General features: G+C 39.5%; 2 protein-coding genes and 2 long non-coding RNA genes across 5 annotated transcripts in view; all 4 read right to left on the minus strand.

Annotated features, from left to right (window-relative positions):
- LOC113116571 (CUGBP Elav-like family member 3-B) overlaps positions 1-25,663 on the minus strand; it is a 41,057-nt gene extending 15,394 nt beyond the window's left edge. The window contains exons 1-3 of the mRNA XM_026284811.1: positions 25,576-25,663; positions 14,888-15,116; positions 12,079-12,161 (exon numbers count right to left, since the gene is read on the minus strand). Coding sequence (XP_026140596.1) covers positions 12,079-12,161; positions 14,888-15,032 — 228 coding nt within the window. The 5' untranslated portion in view covers positions 15,033-15,116; positions 25,576-25,663. The remainder of the gene's footprint in view (positions 1-12,078; positions 12,162-14,887; positions 15,117-25,575) is intronic.
- LOC113116572 (uncharacterized) lies at positions 2,308-4,020 on the minus strand. 2 transcript variants are annotated; one of them, XR_003294039.1, is made up of 3 exons: positions 3,894-4,020; positions 2,613-2,747; positions 2,308-2,482 (listed from the first exon to the last, which is right to left on the minus strand). It is a non-coding gene; the product is annotated as an uncharacterized LOC113116572 (long non-coding RNA). The 2 variants fall into 2 exon arrangements; XR_003294040.1 differs by having other exon boundaries at positions 2,313-2,482; positions 2,618-2,747.
- LOC113116573 (uncharacterized) lies at positions 9,656-10,371 on the minus strand. Its single transcript, XR_003294041.1, has 3 exons — positions 10,241-10,371; positions 10,015-10,078; positions 9,656-9,887 (listed from the first exon to the last, which is right to left on the minus strand). It is a non-coding gene; the product is annotated as an uncharacterized LOC113116573 (long non-coding RNA).
- On the minus strand, positions 15,065-18,984 carry LOC113116568 (uncharacterized). Its single transcript, XM_026284807.1, has 2 exons — positions 16,773-18,984; positions 15,065-16,664 (listed from the first exon to the last, which is right to left on the minus strand). Exons 1-2 carry the CDS (start codon positions 18,851-18,853, stop codon positions 15,938-15,940), a joined length of 2,808 nt encoding a protein of 935 aa, XP_026140592.1. The 5' UTR covers positions 18,854-18,984; the 3' UTR covers positions 15,065-15,937.
- Positions 25,664-25,985: the final 322 nt, after the last annotated feature.

Raw genomic sequence — 25,985 nt, forward strand, 5'->3', positions numbered from 1 at the left:
ATGCTTGAAATTGCTGTTCTTTCAACAAGGTGGTGGAAAATAGTTAAGTCCAGCTATTTTCAAAGCTGAAAAATAGCATTACAAATGCTGACAAAAATAAAATCTGGGCAGAAATCACTCAAAAAATAAACAATGCTAGCTGGATATGGACAAAGCCCAGACAAAGTCAGGAATAAGTGGAGGGACTTCGCAAGTGTGACAAAACAGAGGGCTGTGGCACGTAAGAGGGAAGCAAACAAGACTGATGGGGTATCAGTTCAGTTCCTCCTGTCCCTACAGAGGAAGAGACAGTTTTGGCCATCCTGGGGCCTGTTGCAATGGAAGGATCCTTGGAGATATGGATACATGTGCATCAACCAGGCCTTTGCCTTCAAAGTCCAGGGGCCTCATTTATAAACGTTGCGTACGCACAAAAGGCGGCGTACGCCACTCTCTACGAAATAATTGATATTTATAAAAAGCAAACTTGATGGGAAAATGTGCGGTCCTTCACGCAAGCTCTGACCCAGGCGTACACACAAAAACGGGTGAAATGAGAAATGGCGACACCGTCGGCAGATGGAAGAAACACGTGAAAGTGAAAATGACAATACTGCCTCTCATAAATAACATGAAGACTTCACAAAGCAAGTCTTACAATTAACAGCCTACACGAACACCCATTTGATCGATCAGCAGTGAAAAAAAAAAAAAAAAAAAAAACCCCAACCAAAAATTACAACAGAAATTCAAATGAACACATATTTGCAAAAAGAAAAGTGAAATATGTTCTGCAATATTGGCATGTTGTGCAATTCATCCCCATAAATAATATAGTTAACAGAACGAAATAATGTACAAAACTGATATTCTCGTCAATGTGTCCGTCTGGCGGAGCAGATATAGTTGCAATTAGATAGACAGATAGATAGATAATTAAGGAGATATAGATAGATAGATAGATAGATAGATAGATAGATAGATAGATAGATAGATAGATGTATTAATTGTCCACTGGGGAAAGTTGTTTTCATAGTAAAACATTTCTTCATAAGCTACGGAATTATGATATTCATGCATATGCCTTTAGTTTGTTTTATTTTTGATAAAACAATGTATGGCGTATGTCTCAACCATTCAGAAAGCAACAAGAAATTACATTTGCGCTGAACAATTTCCCATTTCCACGTCGATTATTACAGACATCTGTAGCTTGTCAGATGCAATTAAATGGATGGAAATAAAATGCCCCATCACAACGCGTAATGACACACAATGGCTGATCTTGCGCTCTTAGAAGATGTGGCAAATGGAAGAATTCAGAGTGAACGCATCTTTAGACCGCAAGAAGACTTGCTGGCAAACGAGGACGAGTGGCTTATGAGCCGGTTCCGACTTCCTCGAGCCGTCCTGTTGGACCTCTGTGGGCTTTTGGGCCCGGCCTTACAGAGGAGCACTCGGAGGAACCACGCCGTGCCAGTCCCACTTCAAGTCCTAACAACACTAGGATTCCTGGCGACTGAGGGAATTGGCTGACAGGTCAGGAATATCTCAGCCGACCCTTAGCCGGGTAATGCCAGACGTGTTAAAAGGCATAATAGCTTCGTCCCATGATTCCATAAAGTTTCCATACATGGCGGGTGAACAGGCAAACAAGAAAGCTCAATTTGCAGCTATGTATGGTTTCCCAAATGTCATCGGTGCTATTGACTGCACTCATGTTGCCATAAGGGCACCGAACGTTAATGAAAATACTTTCATTAATAGAAAGCATTTTCATTCAATCAATGTCCAAATTATTTGTGATGCAGAAATGTTGCTCACTAATGTAGTAGCTCGGTGGCCTGGGTCAACCCATGAGTCATTTATTTTAAGACACAGCAGTGTTGGACGCAGCCTCGAGGCTGGTGCTATACGTGATGGCTGGCTTCTAGGTACGTTTGATTATAGACATTCACATTTTAATGTACTTCAATGTCTTAACCCTTTCACTATCCTTGCAGGGGACAGTGGATATCCCCTCAAACAGTGGCTGCTTACACCTTTCCTCAATCCACATAGTGCAGAGGAAAGGCACTACAACATGTGCCACAGCCGAGCTCGCGCTATAGTGGAACGCACCATCGGCCTGTTTAAGGGCAGATGGCGCTGCCTCGACTGCACTGGAGGGAGGTTATTGTACACGCCTGAAAAGGTGTGCCAAATCATGCTGGCATGTGCTGTGCTACACAATGTGGCACAGCTTAAAAACGTGCCTCTACCCCCTGGCGCCGATTGATGTGTTGGCCCCGACCCTGAACCCCATCCACACGCATTTGAGCCAAATGCTGCTGCTGTGCGCCAGCGTTTGGAAGTGATGCGTCGCTTGTAAAGAACAACAAAAGGTGTGGAAAATAGTATTTATTCAAGAATTCCCTCATCGTGCAGTTTATTTCAGTCAGGGCAGTCTTGATTTCGCCCAACTCCTTGGCCACCTCTCTGATTGGTGAGGACACGTCCACTGCTGGAGGGTTGAGAGCCGCGTAAGAAAAAGAAAATAAGAAAAAAACAATACTTTTAATTCAGTTGTTAGCTACACTGCATTATTAGGAGGTGGTGGGTGATGGCCTAATGGGAGGGTGATGGAAGCATACATTACTCTTTTGTGTGGGCCACTTCTGCAGTTTGCAGGTGGCTGAAGAGGTTGCATGGCTTTGGTGATAGTTGGCTGCTGGAGACATGTCCTCTTCGCCCATACGTCCTGTCACCTGTGCAGCATCCAGCCACCACTGCAGTTTAAACCATTTGTTTAAGCTGACATAATATCTGTTAAATATTTGGTTTCTTTGCCTATATGTATTAAATGAACACTTAAAAACATAAAAAAAACTTTTGCAAACAGTGTATACCATCTCTCTCGCTCTCTATGTATTCACACACAAACACATTTGTAGAGAGTATTCTATATTCAAATTCTGTAAAAACAACAAAATCACTCCCTTATTTATACATTTTTTTGTTACTTTATTTAGGTACATTCATTTAAAATTAAAAATTAATTTACTATAAAAATAGGCCTACAGTAATTTGAGTGTTAACATTTTATATAAGTGAAAACCTCTAACACACTGTTTTACCAATATTGTTATATGAGACATATGTACTTTGGAATGTTTTTAAATTAAAATTAAACAAAGATAACTCACTTGACAAACTCACAGTTTCTTCCCAAAAATGAAACAATGGCTGCGTTCTAATCGGCAAAATTAATGCTTTCAGAGGGCACTTCGAAGGGAGAATAATCGCGAGGGCCACGCTGCTTTATAGTTTCAAACTGAATTTGTAATAATAATAAAAAAGGCGAATTATGTAATAAACTTAAACCACAACTTTAAGTCTTTTAAATCACTCAAAGTGGATTGTGAAATCTTCTAAAGGAATAGGTCATAGGGTCGATAACTCTGAATAGAACACAGCCCAGGTGCTGTGCAATCAATGACGTCTACACAGCAAATTAACGACGAACTGTGCTTCTAACCACAGGTGGAGAGCTGTCATTCTAATGACACAAGTTTGCGATGCAATTTGCGAATGTTCGTTTGAACTATGGTTTCGGGAAACACCGAATCGTTGAACTATGTTGGTAACAACGGAACTTGCAACCATAGTTGGCTAACGATGCTTTTGGGAAACGCACCCCAGATTGATTAACCATCTCAACATTAATCAAACTACCCAACTTTGCTTTTGCAGGTAAATATACAGTTTCTGTGCTGACATTAACCACAGATACACAAATTTTAGTTTAGGAGGATTGTAACAATGCAGAGATCATCAAAATTCCTGCAGGAAATCCATCGCTCCCATCACTACCAAGGGGTTCAAATAAAGTGGCTACATTTGGAAAAGTTTTAGGGCAGTAAGCTGAAACTAACCTCATTGTTCCGGCAGGAATCTGCACTGGATGCTTATCTTGCACTCGTACCTGGCCAATATAACCAGGACCAAAGGGATCACTGGTTCTCTGGCACTGCAACAATGCATCCTTCCAACCAGTTTCTGCTCGTCTAACCTGTAGGACTGAAAATAAGGCTGAACCATGTTCTTCAAACAAATTGTTATAACACTGCCCTATAATGTTCAGCCCCAACAGACCAGGGACCAGTTCTTTCTTTTTAGACACTTCAATGTTTTCAGGGTCTTTCACAACCAATACACCCTGTTTCGGTAGAATTTGTCCCAACACATTAACATCAATTTCAAAATATCCCACATAAGGGATGTTCAAACCATTCGCAGCTCTCAGCTGAAGCCAGCCACATTTCTTTTAGAGCATCTGGTGCTAGTTGTCGAAAACATTGGTAAAAAAAAAAGGCTCTGTTATAGTGGTCACCATTGAGCCAGTATCCAGCAAACATAAAACAGGAACACCCCCCATTTGAATCGTCACTGTGGGACATTTGCCGATAAGACGCTGCACCACTGTAGGACAGACAATTCTTTAGGTCTTTAAACCTTCAATGCCTATTTCAGTTTCTTGACTAGTAACCACAGGAGAGGCACATTCATCTATCTCCTCCACTGGTTTTCCCCTCGTTGTTCCCCCAGCTGACCTAGAGCCAGAATCAACAGGCCATTGTTGTCGACAATATCGGGCAATATGACCCAATTTATTACAACGTAAACACCTTCGAGGACCATTTGGCCTTGTCAAAGGGACAGAGGGTTCATTACTTGAGGGTTTAAGATCATCAAGACGCTTCGTAATCTCATCAATTTGAGCTTGTTGGTGCTTTAACAACTCCTTAATTTCTCTTAATTCAGCAGATTCATTAGGCCTAGGTGATTCAGTTACTCTACCCTGAGCAGCATTACACCATAACTGAGCAGCAGGGGGAATAGCCTCTCCTTTGCCTTCATTCCATCTGATAGTCTCACTTCGAACATCAATTAAGGTACAGTGTGGAGTTTGCCTTACAAAACGTTTAAGTTCACGTTTAAGTGCTACATCTTTAACCTGCTCAAACAAACTGATCACGGAGAACTTGGTCAGCATTCGGGACACCATCTGGACTACTAACAAGAATAGAATCTATCAAAGATATAAGTGCATGAGAGAATTCAATCAGGGATTCACCCTCTCTTTGTTCGATCATAAAACCCTTTCTGCAACTGCACAAATGTTTGTTTTGCTCCATACATACTTCTTAAGACCTTAAATAGGAGTTCGGGAGTTTGACGTTCAGCTGCTGCTCGGAGTTCAATCTCCATTCTGGCTTCCCCTCCTAAACGATCTAAAAGGAATGCTACCCTTTCTTGCACAGTCCAACTGTCATCCCCAATGCAGGCTTCAGCCTCCTCAATCCAGTCCTCTATGCTCGAAGTAGAGTCCAAGTCCCCACAGAACCGTCGACACTTCCGCTCCCGAGGAACATACATCACTCTAGTGAAAGGCACAGGAGGAGGAGCATTAATGCTGGATACAGGCTGGTTAAGAGAGTCACGGCTGGATGCAGAACGTTGTTGCATTAATTGTTCATTTGCAGCCTGTGGACTACGTATCTGTTCCCTCAACTCTGTCAGCTCCTGTTCCATAGTTAGTGTTTTCTTCTTGCACGATTGCCGTTTACTTATACAAATACCTTTTAATACCTACACAGAATGGTGGGTATCAGTGAAAAATAAAAATAATAACAATAAAAAAATAACAAGGTCCAAAGTAACACACCGTAGTGCTGCCCAACATTAAACAAACCCTGCCGACTACGCCATTTGTAACCCTCCCCAGGGCTTACAAGTAATGGGGAAGGTGTAAAAGGGCAACAACCACAGTGTTTCCTTGCAAGCACAAACAAATTTATTAAACACAAATGGTAATAAGAAGTGGCAAAGAAACGAAAAGAACAAAAAGGTTTAACCCACTACAGACCATAGGGTTCCCCAATCCCATACAATGGCAATTCCACTATTAAAGAGTACACTCAAATCAAAGCACAAAACCAATAACACTACAAGTGTAATTGAAAACCAACACGCACTTAACTCAAACCACTACAAATTGTGCCCAGTCACCTTAAGAGAGTCAACCATACATACAAGAATGGGAACCCCTTTGTCTTTGGTTGATTACAGTTTTTCAACTGCTTACACACATTTTCCAAAGTTTTCCTCTTTTTTTTTCAAAACTTAACACACAAATTCAAGAATTGCACACACAAGATGCAAAATGCCTCACATCTCTTTCAAAATGAAACCCCACAGTCAAAATATCACAAACATATTTCAATAACAAACTTTTGTCTTCCGTTGTAAACGCCTTTATATTATTATAAACACCCATTGATCTTTATCATTTGCACTTTTTGAATGGTGCTTATTTGTCATTTTTTCATGCTTGATTTGACAGAAACGAACTTTGGAACAATGGATGAAAGGTAAGACTTGATTTAGTTGAAATGATACTGCCATGCAAAATTTGGTCCCACTCTATCAAATGTCTTTAAAGTATGTCATCAAATGATTGATTGAATGAATAAATGAATGAACGATTAATTTTAGGTTAGGTAAGTCGTAGCTTGCGTGCTGTGTATCAGGGATAAATTAGGAATTATTTTATTTTGCTTTTATTTTTTTATTCTGTGCGTTTATATGTTTACACAGTTGCTGTATTGCGGAGGGATAACCAAAAGGAATAAGTTCCAACTAGGGCTTCTTGCACAGAAACCCCTTTCCTAATTCACATTCTCCATCACTTTTTAGGGACAATGAGAAGGCAGGTCAGCAGGCGATACGAGGAAGTACAACATCATGTTGTGCGGCTTATTAATGAGAGCAAAGTCGAAATGAAGAGGCTTGAACATCGTCTGCGGTCTCTGACCACACCTCCACGTACAAACAGTAAAATATAGATGCACACACATTTTCCCCCATATTGTGTTCAAGTTGTTTTTTTATTATTTATTTGTTATTGAACTGTACTAGCTTAACTCAGTAAATGTATTATGCATATGGAAGGCAAGACACATTTCAAATTATTGTATTGTCACCTAGAATTAAATAATTAATTTATCACTGTGTTATCATCCACCTTTTAACAGCAAAAACAGAAGCAGCGGAGCCAATTTATGGAACCCCGCGAGAATTCAGTCCAAGCATAGATCAGTGTGAGTTACATACATTGTGTTTGTGATTAAACTTTGGGAAAGTTCTTTGAAAGGTGATATTATACATTTAATATGTCTTTAAATACAGGCATTACAGATGCATGGGGAGGAAAGAAGATGTATGTGCTGCTTTCCAAAATAGGGCCCTACAAAATATTTTTTTCCGACCTAAAACTTCTCCTGGTGAGGAGCTCGAGAGTGAGGTACACAACCAAATATTTTTTATTTTTTACTTTGTCGTTATGCACAAACACAACAATGCATTCATGCACCTAGAGGTCAAGAAATGTAATAGTCGGTCAGCGTAGCGTGCCTTTTATATTGACAGCTATGAAATGGCCAGCATCTGGAAAGGCCATTCAACAAAGCTGTTGAATTAATATAAAGCTGCAAAAGCTTTGAATTCTAAAAAAAAAAAAAAAAAAGTTTTGTATTTTCAGATTGACCTGTCAGTGTACCACTATGTAATAGGAATCATAAACGGCCACTATCACTGGACAGTTATGGTATAGGATGCAACTTGATTTGTTCTTTTTAAGCAAACTAAACCAAAATGCTACACTAGTGTGTGCATAACCATTATTCTATGTATTTTAAAATCCTTAAAAGGTGATCATGCCAGCACAGAAGAAGACTTTATTTTTCGACCCTCTGGGAGAAAGCAGCGTAAAAGTAGAGAAGTGCCAGGAGGTGACAAGGTATTAACAATGATATCAAATATTCAATTTGATATCAAATTACCAGACGCCACCTGATTCAAATGTTCCACCAACGTTAAATAGTAATGACTTTATGAATTTCTTCACTGATAAAATAGATAACATTAGAAATACAATAGCGAATGTAGATTCTACAGCGTCTAACACTTCAGTTTCATCCATCGCACCCAAAGATAAACTGCAGTGCTTTACAACCATAGGACAGGAAGAGCTAAATACACTTATCACTGTATCTAAACCAACAACATGTTTATTAGATCCTGTACCCACTAAATTACTGAAAGAGCGGTTACCTGTAGCCGAAGAACCGCTTCTCAATATCATTAACTCATCGTTATCTTTAGGTCACGTCCCAAAACCATTCAAGCTGGCGGTTATCAAGCCTCTTATTAAGAAACCAAAACTAGATCCTAGTGTACTGGCCAATTATAGGCCTATTTCAAATCTTCCATTTATGTCTAAAATTTTAGAAAAAGTTGTGCTCAATTGAGCACCTTCCTGCATAAAAATGATCTGTATGAAGAATTTCAGTCAGGTTTTAGGCCCCACCATAGCACAGAAAGTGCACTTGTTAAAATTACAAATGACCTGCTCCTTGCGTCAGACCAAGGCTGCATCTCATTTCTAGTCTTACTTGATCTTAGTGCTGCGTTCGACACCATAGATCATGACATACTCCTAGATCAATTACAAAACTATACAGGTATTCAAGGGCAGGCTCTAAGATGGTTTAGATCCTACCTGTCCGATCGCTACCATATTTTTTACTTAAATGGGGAGTCATCTCATTTATCATCAGTAAAATATGGAGTGCCACAAGGATCCGTCCTAGGACCCCTTCTATTTTCAATATACATGTTGCCCCTTGGTAATATTATTAGAAAATACGGAATTAGCTTCCACTGTTATGCTGATGATACTCAGCTATACATCTCAACGAGACCAGATGAAACTTCCCAATTATCTAAGCTAACGGAGTGTGTTAAAAATGTAAAAGATTGGATGACATAATTTTCTCCAATTAAATTCAGATAAGACTGAGATAATTATTGGACCAAAAAACACTACACAGAATCTTGCAGATCACAATCTGCAACTAGATTGATGTACTGTTACTTCCTCTACAGTCAGAAATCTGGGTGTTATATTAGACAGCAATTTGTCTTTTGAAAATCATATTTCCAATGTTACAAAAACTGCATTCTTCCACCTTAGAAACATTGCCAAGCTACGAAACATGTTATCGGTTTCTGATGCAGAAAAGCTAGTTCATGCATTCATGACCTCTAGACTGGACTATTGTAATGCACTTCTAGGTGGTTGTCCTGCTTCTTCAATAAACAAGCTACAGGTAGTCCAAAATGCAGCAGCTAGAGTAACTTTAATTTGATTGAATCTTCTTGTTCCTTGTCCTCCATTTCTGACTAGTCCTCTTCCTCCCCTTGCTCCCTTCCAACTCCTCATAGTCGAACTCGTTCTCTGGCTTTCCCTCCAACTCCTCTTACTCTGTCTGCATTGTCCAAAAGCTATTACTTGACCTTTGGCCTATTTATAGGCCACTACTAAAGTTATGATTGGTTTTTGTTAAGTAAAGCAACAAGTGCACATGTGAGGAGTTAGTGTGAGGCACTGATGAATTAGTGTGGCGTTTTGACTGGTTGTGTTTATAAAAGGAAATCAAGAAACTTCCTGTCAGATTTTTGTGTGTTGCATAGAAAATTGTGTGTTGTGTTTTGCAAAAAGTGTTTAACGAAATTGAAAACGGAGTAAAAGGCCAAAAATTTGTGTATGGTTTTGCAGATTTAGTGTGTGGTTCTGGTGTTTGAGTGTCAGGTTTTAGAAATTGTGTGACAAGTAATAATTTTGTGTGCAAGCAGTTGAAAAAACAAAAAACTAAAACAAAAACAAAAACAAATAAACAAAACAAAAAAGTCCCACAATAAATTCAAATCACTTCATCATACTGTAACTTTTAAAAGTCATATCTTACAACCCAACATTAACCCACTAATATTTTAGATAAAAGTAAACGGCAATCATGCATCATCTGCAAAACAAAGAAAATACAATTCATGATTGCCCCTTTAAAATATTAGAATTAAAAACAGAATTAAAAACACTTAACACAAAAAAAGCTAACTTCACGTACTCCAATATTCAATTAAAATCAGTACCTGTGTTAATGAATGAATCTACTCAATTTCTGAGGCATCCACCAGTATATATCCTTTAAGCATACTATAAAACAAACAAACAAACAAACAAACAAACAAACAAACACCCATTAAAATGGACCGCACTAACGCTAACCATGAGTCACAACCCTTACTTCCACAATTTACTTTAATAACGTTCACAAGGCAACGACTAGTTTAATTATCACCAAGCATTGAAACATACCACACAGCTTCTGCTACTCAGCACATGGTCCCACAAAGAGAAAGGCCAGAAGATTTGATTTCCCCCTTTATAGTACTTGGACTCATGGGATCTGTAGTCCAACACATTTGTAGTCCCAAGCATGCCTAATATGGAGCCACTACTAATACTACTAATGCTACCTCCATCCCATTACATATATATATATATATATATATATATATATATATATATATATATATATATATATATATATATATATATATATATATATATTTCTGCACTGCATGTTCCTTTTCTCCCTCTCTACCGTGATTGTGTCTTATGCACTCAGTTTTTCTAACTACAATAAATGAACAGGGTAGATTGTATGCTGTTTATCTGTCATTTTATTCCAAGCTCTAGTTAGTACTTCTTTAGTTAGTGGCTCCTGTTTGACCTCTAGAAACTCTCTTGGCTTTGCTCTGGACTCCAGCAGCTGCTGCCACTGGATTCATGTCACTGTTTCTGTCTACTGTAACAGCTCAGCCTCTGCTCCACCCTTCACTACCCAAAATCCATTACTGTCCATTATCAGACAGTGTGTGTCCTAGACCAGCACTCCAAGAAACACCTTCCGAGACACTCTGGGAAGAGAGTAGTATAAGCCATGAATATAACTATATCATTTAAATGTAAATTCATTTTATGGCTGGGTAGTGCATGCAAGTTGTTTTCTATAAGCACTTTGCATGTGTGTGTGTGTGTGTTCAGATTTAAATGTAAAGCACAGTGTGCTTAATGGCCACTAATTACATTTAGACTAATTTGTTTTTGATTTATGTCCTTACAACTCACCCCACCCTTAAGTGTAATTAGCTAATGATATATGCCTACATAAAAACATAAACACACACACACACACACACAGAAGCATTAGAGAGTGAACTGCTCATAATAGCACTTCCCAGAGGACAGCAAGGCCACAACACACACATAAACACAAACACACTCATCATCACTAACATAATGCTTCCTCAGAAGAAAGAAGGGAATGAAAGGAAAAGCTGTGAGCAGTATAATGTCTGTCTTTGGCTGCCCTTAGTTATTGCCCACTGTCTTGTTGTCTTTCCTGAAATTAAACCAGTGTTTGTGCTTCAGTGATGCACAGAAAGGGCCACCTGTGTCCCTCAACCAGGGATTGCCTGTGTTTCATCTGATAAAATATCAGACCAATATCACAGGACAGAAATGAAGACAAAAATATGGAATAACAAAAGGAAAAGGACAAAAAAAAAAGACATCAAATGAGAGACAAAGACAACATATCAGGAGAAAAAAAAACACAAGAAAGGATACAACTCTCAAGAGTGTCAGAGAAGCAGGAGGCAGAGTGGAGGGATAGAGAGAAGATAGTCGGAGTGATCTTCAGCTAAAGGTCAGCCTGGTGTCACGCTGGTAATAGGATTCATTACTGCATTTGCACCCCATGATCACTCTCAGACCCAGTCTGTGACAGACAGCCGCTCTTGGCTCTGCTCTGCACCGCCTTTATAACATAGTGCCACATTTCTGAGAGCCTGCAGCTTGAAAAGGGAATACTCCAAATAATGTCTGCGGATACATACAGCTCGCCACACCAGTGGAGTAATCCAGATGGACACACGCTCTCTGAGCTGAGCGCGGTCTGGATGTGTTTACAGGACACACACACAGAGAGAGATGGCAGGACATGAAAGGGGATAAAATGTTATGAGACCGCTGTCATGCCCTCCACACACACACACACACACACACACACACACACATACACGCATGCACGCACACACACACACACACACACACACACACACACGCACACACACAGAGAAAAGACTCACCCCTGGCAGGGTTTTCTGTTCATGAAGAGCACTTTGTGCTTTAACGGCTGACTCTCGTGAACAATACGTCAGAAAGGCACATCCTAAGACAGAAAGACACACTATTAGTATTCATTCACAGTTTATGTTTGCATTTTTTATGTTTTTTATTTATGTAAATAGACATTTTTAATTCATGCAAAATGATCATCAATCATATTAAGATATTATTAATTATATTCATTAATTAAGCAATGACCTAAATTTTAAATTAAATTCAATTTCAAGAAGTTTTTTTCCGTACTTCATACAGAATATATGCAACATGATTACACACGATGAAGGACAAAAATGTTATTTCACACTCATTACATTTTCCTAGTGAGGCTTCTGGGATAGCTCACCCTGAACTCTCTCTTTCTCTCTTTCTTTCTCTCTCTCTCTCTCTTCTTTGGTTTTCCAGAATTTCGGTGTATTTGAACCTTTTCCAACAATGACTGTATCATTTTGCAATGCATCTCTTCACACTGAGGACAATTGAGGGATTCATATGCAAATATTACAGATAAATCAAATGCTCAACTGATGCTCCAGAAGGAAAAAACATGCATTAAGATGCCAGCACACGTGATTTAAAAGCTGCCGCAAGGATTTTAGTGAGTAACTACTTACTCATCATATGACTCCAGAGGACTATAGTGCATGAGTCATGATGAGGACCACTTCCTGACCTTAATCAGAAAAGATGTAGACTGCGTATTTTCTTCAAACATAATTTTCATCAAAAATTCACCTTTTGTGTTTGTTCCACAAAGGAAATAAATTTATATGAATCTGAGAGTGACAGGGGCAGAGCCTTTGGCCACCCCACTCAAAACTGCAGTTTTTGTCTCAGTCATTAAAATGACCAAAAAGGTGATTAAAGATGCATACTGTGCATGTATACACAGCACACAAGAATGTCTCAAATGCCTGTACTAAAATATAAAATATATGCAATTCAAGATCACAATATAAGGCACAAGCAGACATGTATTTTTTATTTTTTTATTTAATGCACAAATAAATGTGAGACCAGTGCACTTATACTAAAAAATATGAGAAAATGAAACCATTTAAATGCATAAAATAACTCATTTTACAGGTGCATCTCAATAAATTAGAATGTTGTGGAAAAGTTCATTTATTTCAGTAATTCAACTCAAACTGTGAAACTCGTGTATTAAATAAATTCAATGCACACACGTCTGTATGCCTTGACCTCAGCCTCAGTCCATTCCTTGTGAAGTTCACTCAAATTCTTGAATTGATTTTGCTTGTCCATCCTCATGAGGCTGCGGTTCTCTCGGTTGGTTGTGGATCTTTTTCTTCCACACTTTTTCCTTCCACTCAACTTTCTGTTAACATGCTTGGATACAGCACTCTGTGAACAACCAGCTTCTTTGCAATGAATGTTTGTGGCTTACGCTCCTTGTGAAGGGTGTCAGTGATTGTCTTCTGTACAACTGTCAGATCAGCAGTCTTCCCCATGATTGTGTAGCCTAGTGAACCAAACTGAGAGACCGTTTTGAAGGCTCAGGAAACCTTTGCAGGTGTTGAGTTGATTTGCTGATTGGCATGTCATTATATTCTAATTTGTTGAGATTGAGATTGTTGAATTGGTGGAGCCAAAATCATCACAGTTAAAGGAACCAAAGACTTACACTACTTCAGTCTGAGGGCATCTAATTTATTTAATACATGAGTTTCACAGTTTGAGTTGAATTACTGAAATAAATGAATTTTTCCACGACATTCTTATTTATTGAGATGCGCCTACATGTTCTGGCATTTATGTCTACTGTTGAATTCTGACCTTTTTCACATTTTTATCACTATCAGCATGTTTCGTCCATGAGTATGCAATGTTGGAGAGCAAGCATTTGGGAGTTTTGAGAAGCTGAATGAGCAATAAAGCTATATTGAGTCCCTTTATTAAAATACCTGGAGGTGAGGAATAATTCACAAATTCACTTGATCTAATTCACAAATATCTAAATTACAGTTAAGTAGAAATTAATTGTACTCAGTTGTGTTTTAGGCACTAAAACAGTCCTGTGCATTATAGTCAAACACATTTTTATTATTTCTGTGTCATCCCAGACTGGTTGTTGACTGCTCCCTGGCCTCCCCAATGAAAACATCCTGGCTCCGCCACTGAAGAGTAAGTAGCATATGTTTTAATGCATGGGAGAACTATTCCCTTAAGGTCTTTCTTTTTTAATCACCTCAGCGACCTTAAAACCAATTAGAAATCCACATGATTAAATCCCGGTCGAGCCCCCACACAGGGTTCATTCAGTGCAAACACCCAGAACAGAGTCGCACCACAGAGTGGACACCTAATACTCAACCACAGGGCACAGAGAGCAAGAGAAGATCATGAAGACGACAACAGAGAGATGGTGAGAGAGCTTTCCTGGTTTATAAAGCATACTGTCCCTTTTTATAGTAACACAGAACTCATGCTGTGCACCGTCAGGCTTGTGCTGCTGCTACTCTCCTCTACATCACACCCGTCCAGCCCATGACAAAAACACCACTCATATACACACATTCCCTAAATACACTGAAATAATACTGCACTAAATATATTAAAAGAAAATGAAATGCATGATGCAAAGTCTAGATTCAGGAGCTAGGATAAATCACATTCAGAGTGTAGCATGAGCATACAACGAACCCCAGAGTATAGAAAGGGTTAAATCACACTGTTTATTTAAAAGCACTCTACACATGCACACGCTCAGCCCTGTCCCCTCCTGAAACGTGAACTCATGCGTCTCCTTACCTTTGTGCACGCCTGTGTACTTGTCCTTGATCACAGTCAGCTCGTAGATCTTGCCGAACTGCTCGAAGATGGGCTTGAGTTCCTTCTCGTCCAGATTGCGTGGGATCTGCCCGATGAAGAGTTTGATGGCATCGGGCTCCTTCATTGGGTCGATGTTTGGATAAAGTCAGCGGCGAGATGAACGTGTGGAGAGAGAGCGAGAGAGAAAGGATGGAGGTGTGGATGGTGCCTGCGGAGGAAGGGTGTGATCAAAACAATGAATGGATCTTTAATTGATGCATCATTTATGTGATATAAAACCTTATTGTGAAGTGTTTTTCTTTGTTTACATTAATGCATTAGTTATCATGAACCATATAGTAAGTACATGCAGTTAAATATATAATTGCACCATAACAAGGGCACCTTAAAATAAAGTTAAACCACAATACTTTTAATTTACAGTATGTAGCCATCTGTTTTAAATTAAATCCAAGATTAATAAACTGGTAGGTCATGTTTATTACTGTAACCAGTTAAGATTGTAAATAGTTACTGTTGTGGCACCTATTCGCTTCTAATTCTTCTGTACCACTTTTTGAAGTCAGTCAAATTATAAACAGTATTTGAAACACGAGCAAACCACGATCTTCATTTTAAATGTTTACTTCCAAAACAAAAATAAAAATAAAAAGACATTACATGGTACGCACGGTCAAAAAACTGTGTTGCTTCCAACGTCTCTAACTTCAAAACTAAAACTAAACACATCCAATCACTTGCATTGTGACGTAGTGCGATCTGACTGGAAGCTCAAAATAGTTAAATGTAAACAGATCTACACATTACTAAGTATGCATTTTAAACCAAAGTATATCTTATGAATTTTAATAAAATATTTTCTTATTAATTTTACTAAATTATTATTTCAGATAAACTGATCTCTATATGGCTCTTACATTATCCGGCCCCTAATTGGTTAGGCAGGAGGACTAAGCAATTATAAACTTAAACACTGAGAGCCAAACAATTTCTAAATGTCCATAAACTATCAACTTGTTTCTTCTTTCTTCACTCTTCTGACGTTGCCTCTTCCAATAAGCACAGTTTGTTTAGAGGCCTTTCCAGAGTGTTGGTCTTGGTCCTTATCTTCACTCTTCGTACTGTTCCACTGGAGTCCGGGAATGTTTCAACTACCCTTCCCATGAGCCAGGAGTTCCGTGGGGAAGAACTATCCACTATTAACACAACATCTCCCATCATGAAGTTTCTTCTTGGCTTAAGCCATTTCTGGCGCTCCTGAAGAAGTGAAAGGTATTCACGCGTCCATCTAGTCCAGAATAAATCCACAAGATATTGAACTTGCTTCCATCTCTTTCTTGTGTACATGTCATCTTTGCTGAAAATCCCTGGAGGCATGTTGGGTTGAGATTTCAACAGCAGTAAGTGATTGGGTGTTAGAGGTTCTACGTCATTCACATCATCTGAAATAGTTGTAAGCGGCCTACCATTGATGATGCTTTCGACCTCACACATTATTGTCAGAAGACAATCATCATTCACTGCTTGCTCTTTCAAAAGGGAATTAAGGATTCTTCGCACAGTCCGAATTTGTCTTTCCCAAATCCCGCCTTGATGCGAAGCAGCTGGGGTATTGAATATCCATTTTATTCCCTTTGGTTGCAAGGCCTTTTCAATTTTGTCATTATCCAGCCGTTGAATGGCTTCTCTCAACTCTCTTTCAGCGGCCACAAAATTTGTGCCATTGTCAGAACGCATGATGGTAACTTGACCTCTCCTGCACACAAAGCAACGAATTGCATTAATGCAGGAGTCTGTGTCGAGGCTATCTGCAACTTCAATGTGCACTGCTCTGAGAGTGAGACAAGTGAACATAACGCCATACCTTTTGATGGTACTCCGGCCCCGCTTGACATCAAACGGCCCAAAGAAATCAACACCGGTATTCGTAAAAGGAGGTTTATCTGGCAAGAGCCTATCATCAGGGAGGTTTGCCATCTTTTGCTCACCAACCTTTCCATTAATCCTACGGCACACTGTGCATTTGTTGATTATCTTTCGAATTGCAGAATTTGCTTTTGGGATCCAGTACCTGCACCTCAGTTGTGCCAAAACATAACTGCGTCCACAGTGTCCTGTTCTTTGGTGTATGTCTCTCAAAATCAATGTAGCAACTCTGCTGTTCTTTGAAATAATTGCTGGATGTTTAGCGTTTTCTGGCATGGCAGACTTGTTGAGTCTTCCGCCAACCCTTAACATGCCATCTTGAAGAATCGGATCCAGTTTAAATAGCTGACTGCTGCGACCGAGCTGTTTACCTTTCTCCAGTACTTTGATTTCTTCTCCAAACTGCTGTCTTTGACTGAATTTGATTATTTCCGATTCTGCGACAACCAGATCGTCCAAAGTAACTGATTTTTTTGTTGCTTTGAATTTCTTTGTTTGTTGTTCTAATTTTGATCTTTGTTTTTCAGGGTCTTTTTCAGTTTCCATGATCTTTTTTGATATTTCCTTTCTTTCCTCTTTTAGTTTCCACAGATTTTCCTTCACCTTTAAAATCCAGGCCACTGCTCTTTTTAGCTTTTGCCAGTCTGAGTAATAGCTGATCAGTTTGTCGATTGGTTCCATGTTTTCTTCAACTTTGATCATGTTGACTGTAGCTCCATTCTTGACTTCCGGATCATTTTGAAGGCTTTCCTTCCTTCGCAAAGGTTGTTCCGACCAATCACATTCTTTGTCCAGCAAGAAGTCTGGCCCATTGATCCAGGTTCCTCCTTGCATCAGACTTTTAGCTTTCAGTCCCCTGCTGGCTTGATCTGCAGGATTTTCAGTTGTTCTGACGTACTTCCATTGTGATGGCTTGGTTGCCTCTCGGATCAACGAGATTCTGTTCGCAACAAAAGTTTTGAAACGAGCAGTTTCACTGTCAATATATCGGAGCACAGTAGTACTGTCTGTCCAAAAAATAGATTGCTGCAATGGAACTTGAAGCTCTTGATGTAACATCTTGTCTATTTTAACAGCGACAACTGCTGCAGTCAACTCGAGTCTGGGAATGGTGACCAGTTTGAGTGGAGCCACTCTTGCCTTTCCCATGAGGAATGCACAATGTTTCTCACCTTGGCTATTCTCTTGCAGCAGATAAGACACAGTGCCGTATGCAGACTCAGAAGCGTCTGAAAAATGATGTAACTGTGCTACTGCAGTGCATCCAAAATCTGTAGGCTTCAAACACCTCCTCACATGGAAATTAGAGAGATGACTGACATCTTCGATCCATCTTTTCCAAACTTCAGCATGTTTTTCATCAATGTTCTCATCCCATCCATATTGTTCTTTACAAAGATCTTTCAGCAGGAGTTTAGCGGGCAAAATAACCGGAGCCAGAAAGCCAAGGGGGTCATATATGGAATTCACGACTGATAAAATGCCTCTTCTGGTCATCGGCTTGTCTTGCAGCTTCATACTGTAGGTGAAGGTATCAGTTTCTGTATCCCACTGTACACCGAGGGTCCTCTCAACTGTTAAAGCATCATGTCTCAGATCCAGGTCCTTCACTTCGCTGGCTCTATGCACTTCAGGGATTGTCATTAACACCTTCCTGCTATTGCTCACCCACTTTGTTAGAGTGAAGCCTCCACTGGCACACAGGGTACGAAGATCTTTAGCCAGGGTCACTGCATCTTCTTCTTTAGCTACACTCTTCAAACAGTCATCTACGTAGAAGTTGCGCAGAACTGTCTGGACAGTTTCTGGAGACACATCAGCCTTGTGATCTTCAGCAGTTCTTTTTAGTGCATATGAGGCAACACTTGGTGAAGAAGTGGCTCCGAAGAGGTGCACAGTCATTCGGAATTCCTCCATAGGCTTGTTCAATTTGCCGTTGGGCCACCAAAGAAAACGGAGTAGGTCTGCGTCACATTCTGGCACCTTGACCTGATAAAACATCGACTCGATGTCCGCCATTATAGCTACTGGCTCCTCACAAAATCTTAAAAGCACACCAATTAACGTGTTGGTCAAGTCAGGTCCTTGGAGCAGTTCACTATTCAGAGACCTATCTTGAAATGAAGCTGTGCAATCGAAGACCACCCGCAACTTTTTTTCTTCGGGTGATACACCCCATGATGCGGTATGTAAAACAGCCTGTTGTCATCACGTTTCAACTGTTGAACTGGAATTTGAACAGCGTAGCTTTTGTCAATGATGGTCTCCATGAAGCTCTTGTACTCTTCAAAAAATTCAGGATTCTTCTTGAACTTTCTAAGCAAACAGGCTATACGCTGTTCCGCCACACACCGGTTATTAGGCATTTGGAGGTTCTCATTCCTTAATGGCAGTCCAATGCTGTAATGCCCGTTCTCAAAAATTGTAGTTTTCTGCACAGACTGCATAAACTGTTTGTCTTCACAAGACATCTCCTCTCGGTCATCATAGTTACGCTCTGGAAAATCAGTGTTATACTGTTGGACCAGCAGCTTCTCAATCTCCATCACAGAAATTCTATTTACTGAAAAAGTAGGCGTTTTATTCATTGCATCGTTCAGTTCTTTTCTTACAGGCCCATTCACAACCCAGCCAATGGCAGTCTTCACAGCATAAGGGCCTCCATCCTTGGCATTGATAACATGCCATGGTTCCATTGCTCTTGAACAGTTAGCTCCAATAAGCAGGCCTACATCCGCTTCTATCTCTGGTAAGCGTACTTCATTGAGATAAGACCACTTCTGGATATCTGACTTTTTAGGTATGTTTTTGATGTGAACAGGTATGTTACTATGAGTAAACACCTTAGGTAGCTCAATGAACTTGGTATCTTCCAGCCCGCACACTTCTAAGTCTGATATGACGAAACTGTTCATGAGCTTCTGTTCTTCAGGTTTGTTTTGACCCATAGTGCTAAGAAGTATTCGGGTCGGTTTCCCTTTAATGTTTAGCTTCTTTTGCAAGTCTTCTGTGCAGAACGTTGCTGTGCTTCCCGGGTCCAAAAAGGCGTATGTTTCAACACACTTGTCACTCCTTTTCGATTTTATCTTCACTGGTACTATCGACAGCACACATTCCGCTTCTCCAGCCCCCATGAGGCTACAGGACTCTTGCAGAATAGACACTTGAGCACAAGATACTTCACTTCCATGATGAGCATCTTTCTTTTCAGGTGAGACAGAACCTTCTTCTTTTATTATATGCAGAATATCCGGATGCTTTAAAGCACACTCTTTACACTCAATTCTTCTTTTGCAGTATTTGCTAAGATGACCCGGAACTAAGCATCCAAAACACAAGCCCTTCTGTTTTAAGAATTCCACACGTTCCTTATGTGGTTGGTGTTTGATTTTGCTGCATGAGGCAAGGGTATGTGATTGCTGACAGTACAAACACGGCTTCTCAAAGGCACTCACAGTTTTACTTGAATTTGCTGGTTTAACATGCATTTCTTGAAGCCCTTTGTTTTCGGTGAAAACATTTGTTGCGAAAACTGCTTCCACGGACCTCTTTCCTTCCATGATGCTTTTCTTTTTGGTCAGTCTTTCCACTTGATATTGTGTGGCTGTCTAAAATATTACCAAAGAGGGGATCCATCGCTATTCTAGCTTGGCGGTCTATGTAACTCACCAAATCAGCAAACTTTGCTCTCCTGCCTCTTTGCTCTTTTATGTCATAAGCTTCAGCACGCCAACGTTCCTTTAATTTATATGGTAACTTAGACACCACTGTCCGTAAATTGGTTGGATTATCCATCTCCTCTAAAAATTCGATGTCTTCCATAGTATTGCGACATCCAATCAGGAACATTGCATAGGCGCTTAACGCTTTCCCATCATCAGATTTCACTTGAGGCCATTTGAGTGCTTTGTCAATGTACGCGCTGGCAATCCGTAATTCATCCCCATAGTGCTTACGAAGTAGTCGCTTCGCCTCGCAGTAGCCTTTGTTTGGAGTCATATGAGCACAGCTGCGAACAAGCTCTTGAGGTTCACCGGCCGTAAATTGTTCCAAGAAGTACAATTTGTCTTGATCATTGCTGGTTTTCTGCTCTATTGCGTGCTCAAACGCCCTCATGAAAGATTTGTATTGTAGTGCATCACCCTTGAACACAGGAATGTCCTTGGTTGGTAGGTGAGATAGCTGTTGTTGTTTTACTAGTAGCTCAGTGATTACATTCTGTTTTTGCATAACCGTTATTATGTCATCACGGCTGTTAGATTGAGCATTAGACACATAATTGAAGTCTGGTTGAGATTGGTGTTGTATTTGAGAGTGCTGTGTATGTGATTGAACATGAGTGTTTGTATTAGCTTGCTGTGGAAGCAAAATGCTAGCTCTTTTCTTCATGTGTCCAACTTTTGACTTTTGCACTGCCGAGTAACTACTTAAACCATCTTCAGATCTTTCATATTCTTTAAGCACCCTTAATTTTGCTTTACTCTCAGCTAATGCAGTTTCCAGCACTAACTCTTCCTTTTCAGCTTTGATTTTAGCTGCTTCAAACTCAAGCTGTTGCATTTTCTTTAGTGCTGCAGCACGTTCAAGCAGGGCTGCATGTTCCGCTTCCTGTCTAGCTCTTGCTGACGATACTCGTGACACAGCTGAGGTGCGACTGACTTGTGATCCACGTGGGCTGTCATGTGTGACATCACTGACCCCCACCTGTGAAACACTGTCATTTGGTTTAACAGTTTCTTGCAGATAATCAACCACATTATTTTCTTCTTGCAGCACCTTTTCCACTGGCAGTATGGGTTCATGCTCAGCTGCAATCCAATTTTTTGTCGTTTTCATAAATCCTTTAATTGCTGCCATTTTAGGTTCAAACCAGATCTCTTGATCAGTTGTTTTTTCATCCTCAGTCAAAAGATTTGCAACTTCGTTGTTGAGACGGTTAAACTCATTTAGTGATGTTGCAAAATCATTTTCCATCATATTTTTCACCCGGTGTAAATTTTGAGCATCACTCATCATTGATTCTAACTCCTTTCTTTTGCTTGTCAGAATTCCTAATATTCTTCTTCTCAGTGCAATGCACCTCTGCAATCTCTCTTCTAATGCCTTCTCTGTCAGTTTATGTAACCTTCCCTTTTCCATTGTATCCTCAATACATCTTTGTTCATCTTCTTCAGCCATCTTACATATAGCAGAGTTAATGCTTTAGTCGTATGCAAACGTTTCAAACACTTTCTTCAAAGTTGATTTTCTAAATAAACCGAGTGCAAAACAACTTCTTAAAGATCGCCATAACTCCACATTGACTGAATCAGAGCTTGCTAAGCATACGTTTTACAGGGAGAAGCTGATATACTTTTTTTCTTTTCTTCCAAACTCACTCATTATCTTCGTTCGTTTTTATCCCGTCTTTTGAAGAAAAAAGTCCGCTCTTCAGCGCGCAGCGTCACTTCTCTGTTGACTGACAGGCCAATTAGCCGTTAGCTAGCGGGCCAGAGGAAAGCTCGACAAACAGCGGTGAAACTGCCGATCCGTCGCGGGTCTCTTGAGCAGACTTGTCCCAGCTCTGTGGGTTTATTCACGGCGCTAAAGTCCAATCCGCTGTTTCCTCATCCAACAACAAGCTCGCCACGTCCTACTTTTATCCAAGTAATCCAAAGGCGTTTCAGATTAGCGAGTTTTTTGACTAATGTTGTGGCACCTATTCGCTTCTAATTCTTCTGTACCACTTTTTGAAGTCAGTCAAATTATAAACAGTATTTGAAACACGAGCAAACCACGATCTTCATTTTAAATGTTTACTTCCAAAACAAAAATAAAAATAAAAAGACATTACATGGTACGCACGGTCAAAAAACTGTGTTGCTTCCAACGTCTCTAACTTCAAAACTAAAACTAAACACATCCAATCACTTGCATTGTGACGTAGTGCGATCTGACTGGAAGCTCAAAATAGTTAAATGTAAACAGATCTACACATTACTAAGTATGCATTTTAAACCAAAGTATATCTTATGAATTTTAATAAAATATTTTCTTATTAATTTTACTAAATTATTATTTCAGATAAACTGATCTCTATATGGCTCTTACAGTTACCAATACTGGTAGTCGACAGTCTACTGTAAAAAGTAAGTAAATGTAGGCTATTGTACTGTAACGGATATGCAGATCATCGATTCATGTGTTTAATTCAGATTTTCCAAATGAAACTCTTTTTGCACCAAGTGCCTGGCCTGGCCCCAGCCTGGCTGGACTTAAATTATTTACGATGCCCATGCGAGCTTCAAAGAAGAAATGAAAACCCCCAACCACATTCCAACATACACAAAAGGAAACCTTGCGTAAAGTTCCTTACTTTTAGAGCCACGTTTCTGCAACCCCCATCTTTGCAGGTCGTAAAACTTTACGACCACCCTGGACACTGGAGAGGAGAGAAGCCAAATCTTCTCCCCAATGCATTCTATGGAATGAATTCGTTACCTGTTAGTTTTTATGTTCTATAAATGTATTACGTATTCCCTTTTGGTACATTTAGATGTTTCCCAACATCTGCAGTGTTATCATGTGTTAAGCAAATCTTTAAATATGTGTAATTCTACATTTGAATGTAACTTCATGTTTTGATCATATATATATTATGCTTAGTATCTTCGTGATCGTCATGCTCTGACAGACCCATTTATCTAGAGCAAAGTGATGAAAAATGTATGTTATCTGAATTACAAACTTGCTAGAATAATCCCTGGAATTTGGACAAGCCCTAGATCTCCAGGGGGGCTGTCTTCACAGAGACAAAGGAACTTTTCCCTCCGCTTCAGATCGCGGACTTTCATTGGCTGTTTACGCGGAAAAGGGGCGTGAACCATTTCAAGCCATTAGAACGACCGAACAAGGCCCTCCCTCTTCTTCTCCGTCTCCGTTCTCGGACACGCTGCTCTCCAACGTTGCTTCCGCGCGGCCCCCCCCTCAGCACAGGGGCTGAGAGAAAAAGCCATTTTAATGGCTCCTTTAGAAAGCTTTCGTTTTGTTCGTTTCTTTTCTTTACTATGTTTATTCAACTATTCGCCTCTCCACGCAAGGAAGACAAATTCTGGGACATTGTTTGTTGAACCTTTCAAATACCGCGCGAGGACAGAACAAAGGACCACATGCTCCACGCTCACGCAAAGATCCAGCGAAGCGTGCACACGCGTCACATGCCCTCCATCACTTTCTCTATGGAGAATTAAATGCTGCTTTAAATTGTTGCTATGATCTGATTTGTTGTTGGCTTCCAAAAGTTACTGACTATGATTTTCATACCTGAGCTCCTTATGTGATCTCATTCTATTTTCTCTCTCTCTCTCTCTCTCTCTCTTTTATTTAGATTCGTTATGTCTTGTATAAAGCTTACTGTTTGTAGTGTCGTACGTATATTTACTCTGTGTGATGTGTAGTTTGATGTATTACTAGTTGAATTATTAAAAACCCATATACTGACGATTGGCTTGGACTCCACCCCACTCACATTACGAGTCACTGAGATGTCTGATCTTTAGCTACAAGCTCTAAATTTAGAAACTAAATTTATCATAAGGATAGGATAATGTTTTCATGGCCAGATAATATTTTTCCTTGAATTATAATAAGTGATAACTTTATTGGAAATTGATAGTCAATTTGGTTTGCTGGTCAAACCACTGTTTGATTTGCAGTAATTTACAGTAAGAGCTATCACAACAATTGATATGAAGAATGGAATATGGACATATTAATGAGTAAATTACAATGCCCTGTAATTATTTATTGATATAGGCAAATTGAGCTATTTTTCATAATCAATCAAATTTAATGTAACTGTCATCTGAGATCTAAATTAATCATATTCCTGATTAATTATTCAAATTCCCTATATATCATTTGAGTTAATTATTCTGTAAAACTCATTGTTGCTACAGAATTGGTGGAGAATGCGGGCATTTCAAACTTCGTTTTGTGAGCAATCAATCTATGTATATGGTTTTTAATAATTTCTGCACATGCGCTATGAAATTATGTAACGTTACTTGTGAGATAAGTCGCAAGACGCGAACTCACTCAACTGACTGAGGCAAAAAGCTGGTCAGTCAGCGCGCTAGATATTTGTAGAAACTTAACAGTATAGTCACTGTTATTTTTAATTAAAGTAAACTGCAGTATAATGTTAAAAGTATCCTGTTAAGAAAGACCAAAATCTTTTTACAGTGAGAACATTTTAATATGAATAATTAAAAGATAAAGAAATCTTTTAATAGTTGCAACATGTAAATCTGAACCTGAGCGATGTTCCTCTGATTCAGTTAAAAAGGCCTTGCTTATTAAATATCGTTATTGAATTCGTGATTCTTCATGTATTGAAACAGAAGCATACAAACCGGACTATTTCATTAATAATTAAATGAACAAACAAACAACACCAAAAAAGCAATAATGCATTACAGCTCTGAATTCTGAACAATAATGAGAAACAATACAACAAAAGCTCTTGCTTTTTACAGCAGTTATATAAATTAAAGTAGCTACTAAAACAATAAGACATCTGCTCAACAGAACAAAGACGGCTATGATTTCCAGAATGATGGCAGATCTTTAATAACGCAGATCAATGATAACAAGCACACACAGATTGTATGAACGAGCGCGTCCTTTGTTTCGGAGCTCTCTGTCCGTCTCCGTTAACGGTCAACGAGAGGAACACACACTGATAAAGACCGACAGCTCACCTAGAGGGGTGGCTTTGTCATCACAATCTTCCTCGCATCTCACTCAGCGCAGCTTACAATGTGTTTGCTCTTGTTTCCCATTAACGCTTCTCACGCCGGGGTCTCCCTCTCACGAGCGCCCGTGACGTAACGGGCCGGCGACGTCTGTCAAACTGTGCTCTTTTGTTATTCAGAATATGCAAAGGCTATCGCCACTTTGAGAGTTAAAAAATAAAAACAATTCCAATGCAGCAAAACAATAAATAAATAAATGAATGCACATGGCTCCTGACCATATATTGACAAATGCTTAACGCACAGAAATTAAAATGTGCGGTATTCTTTTAATTTCAGAGGCATACTCCTCATTACAATAACACGTTCATAAATGCAAACAAATTATGTGTCCAGTACTAAAAACAACTAAACAA

The sequence above is a fragment of the Carassius auratus genome, chromosome 16 (genome assembly GCF_003368295.1).
Source record: "Carassius auratus strain Wakin chromosome 16, ASM336829v1, whole genome shotgun sequence".
NCBI lineage: Eukaryota > Metazoa > Chordata > Actinopteri > Cypriniformes > Cyprinidae > Carassius > Carassius auratus.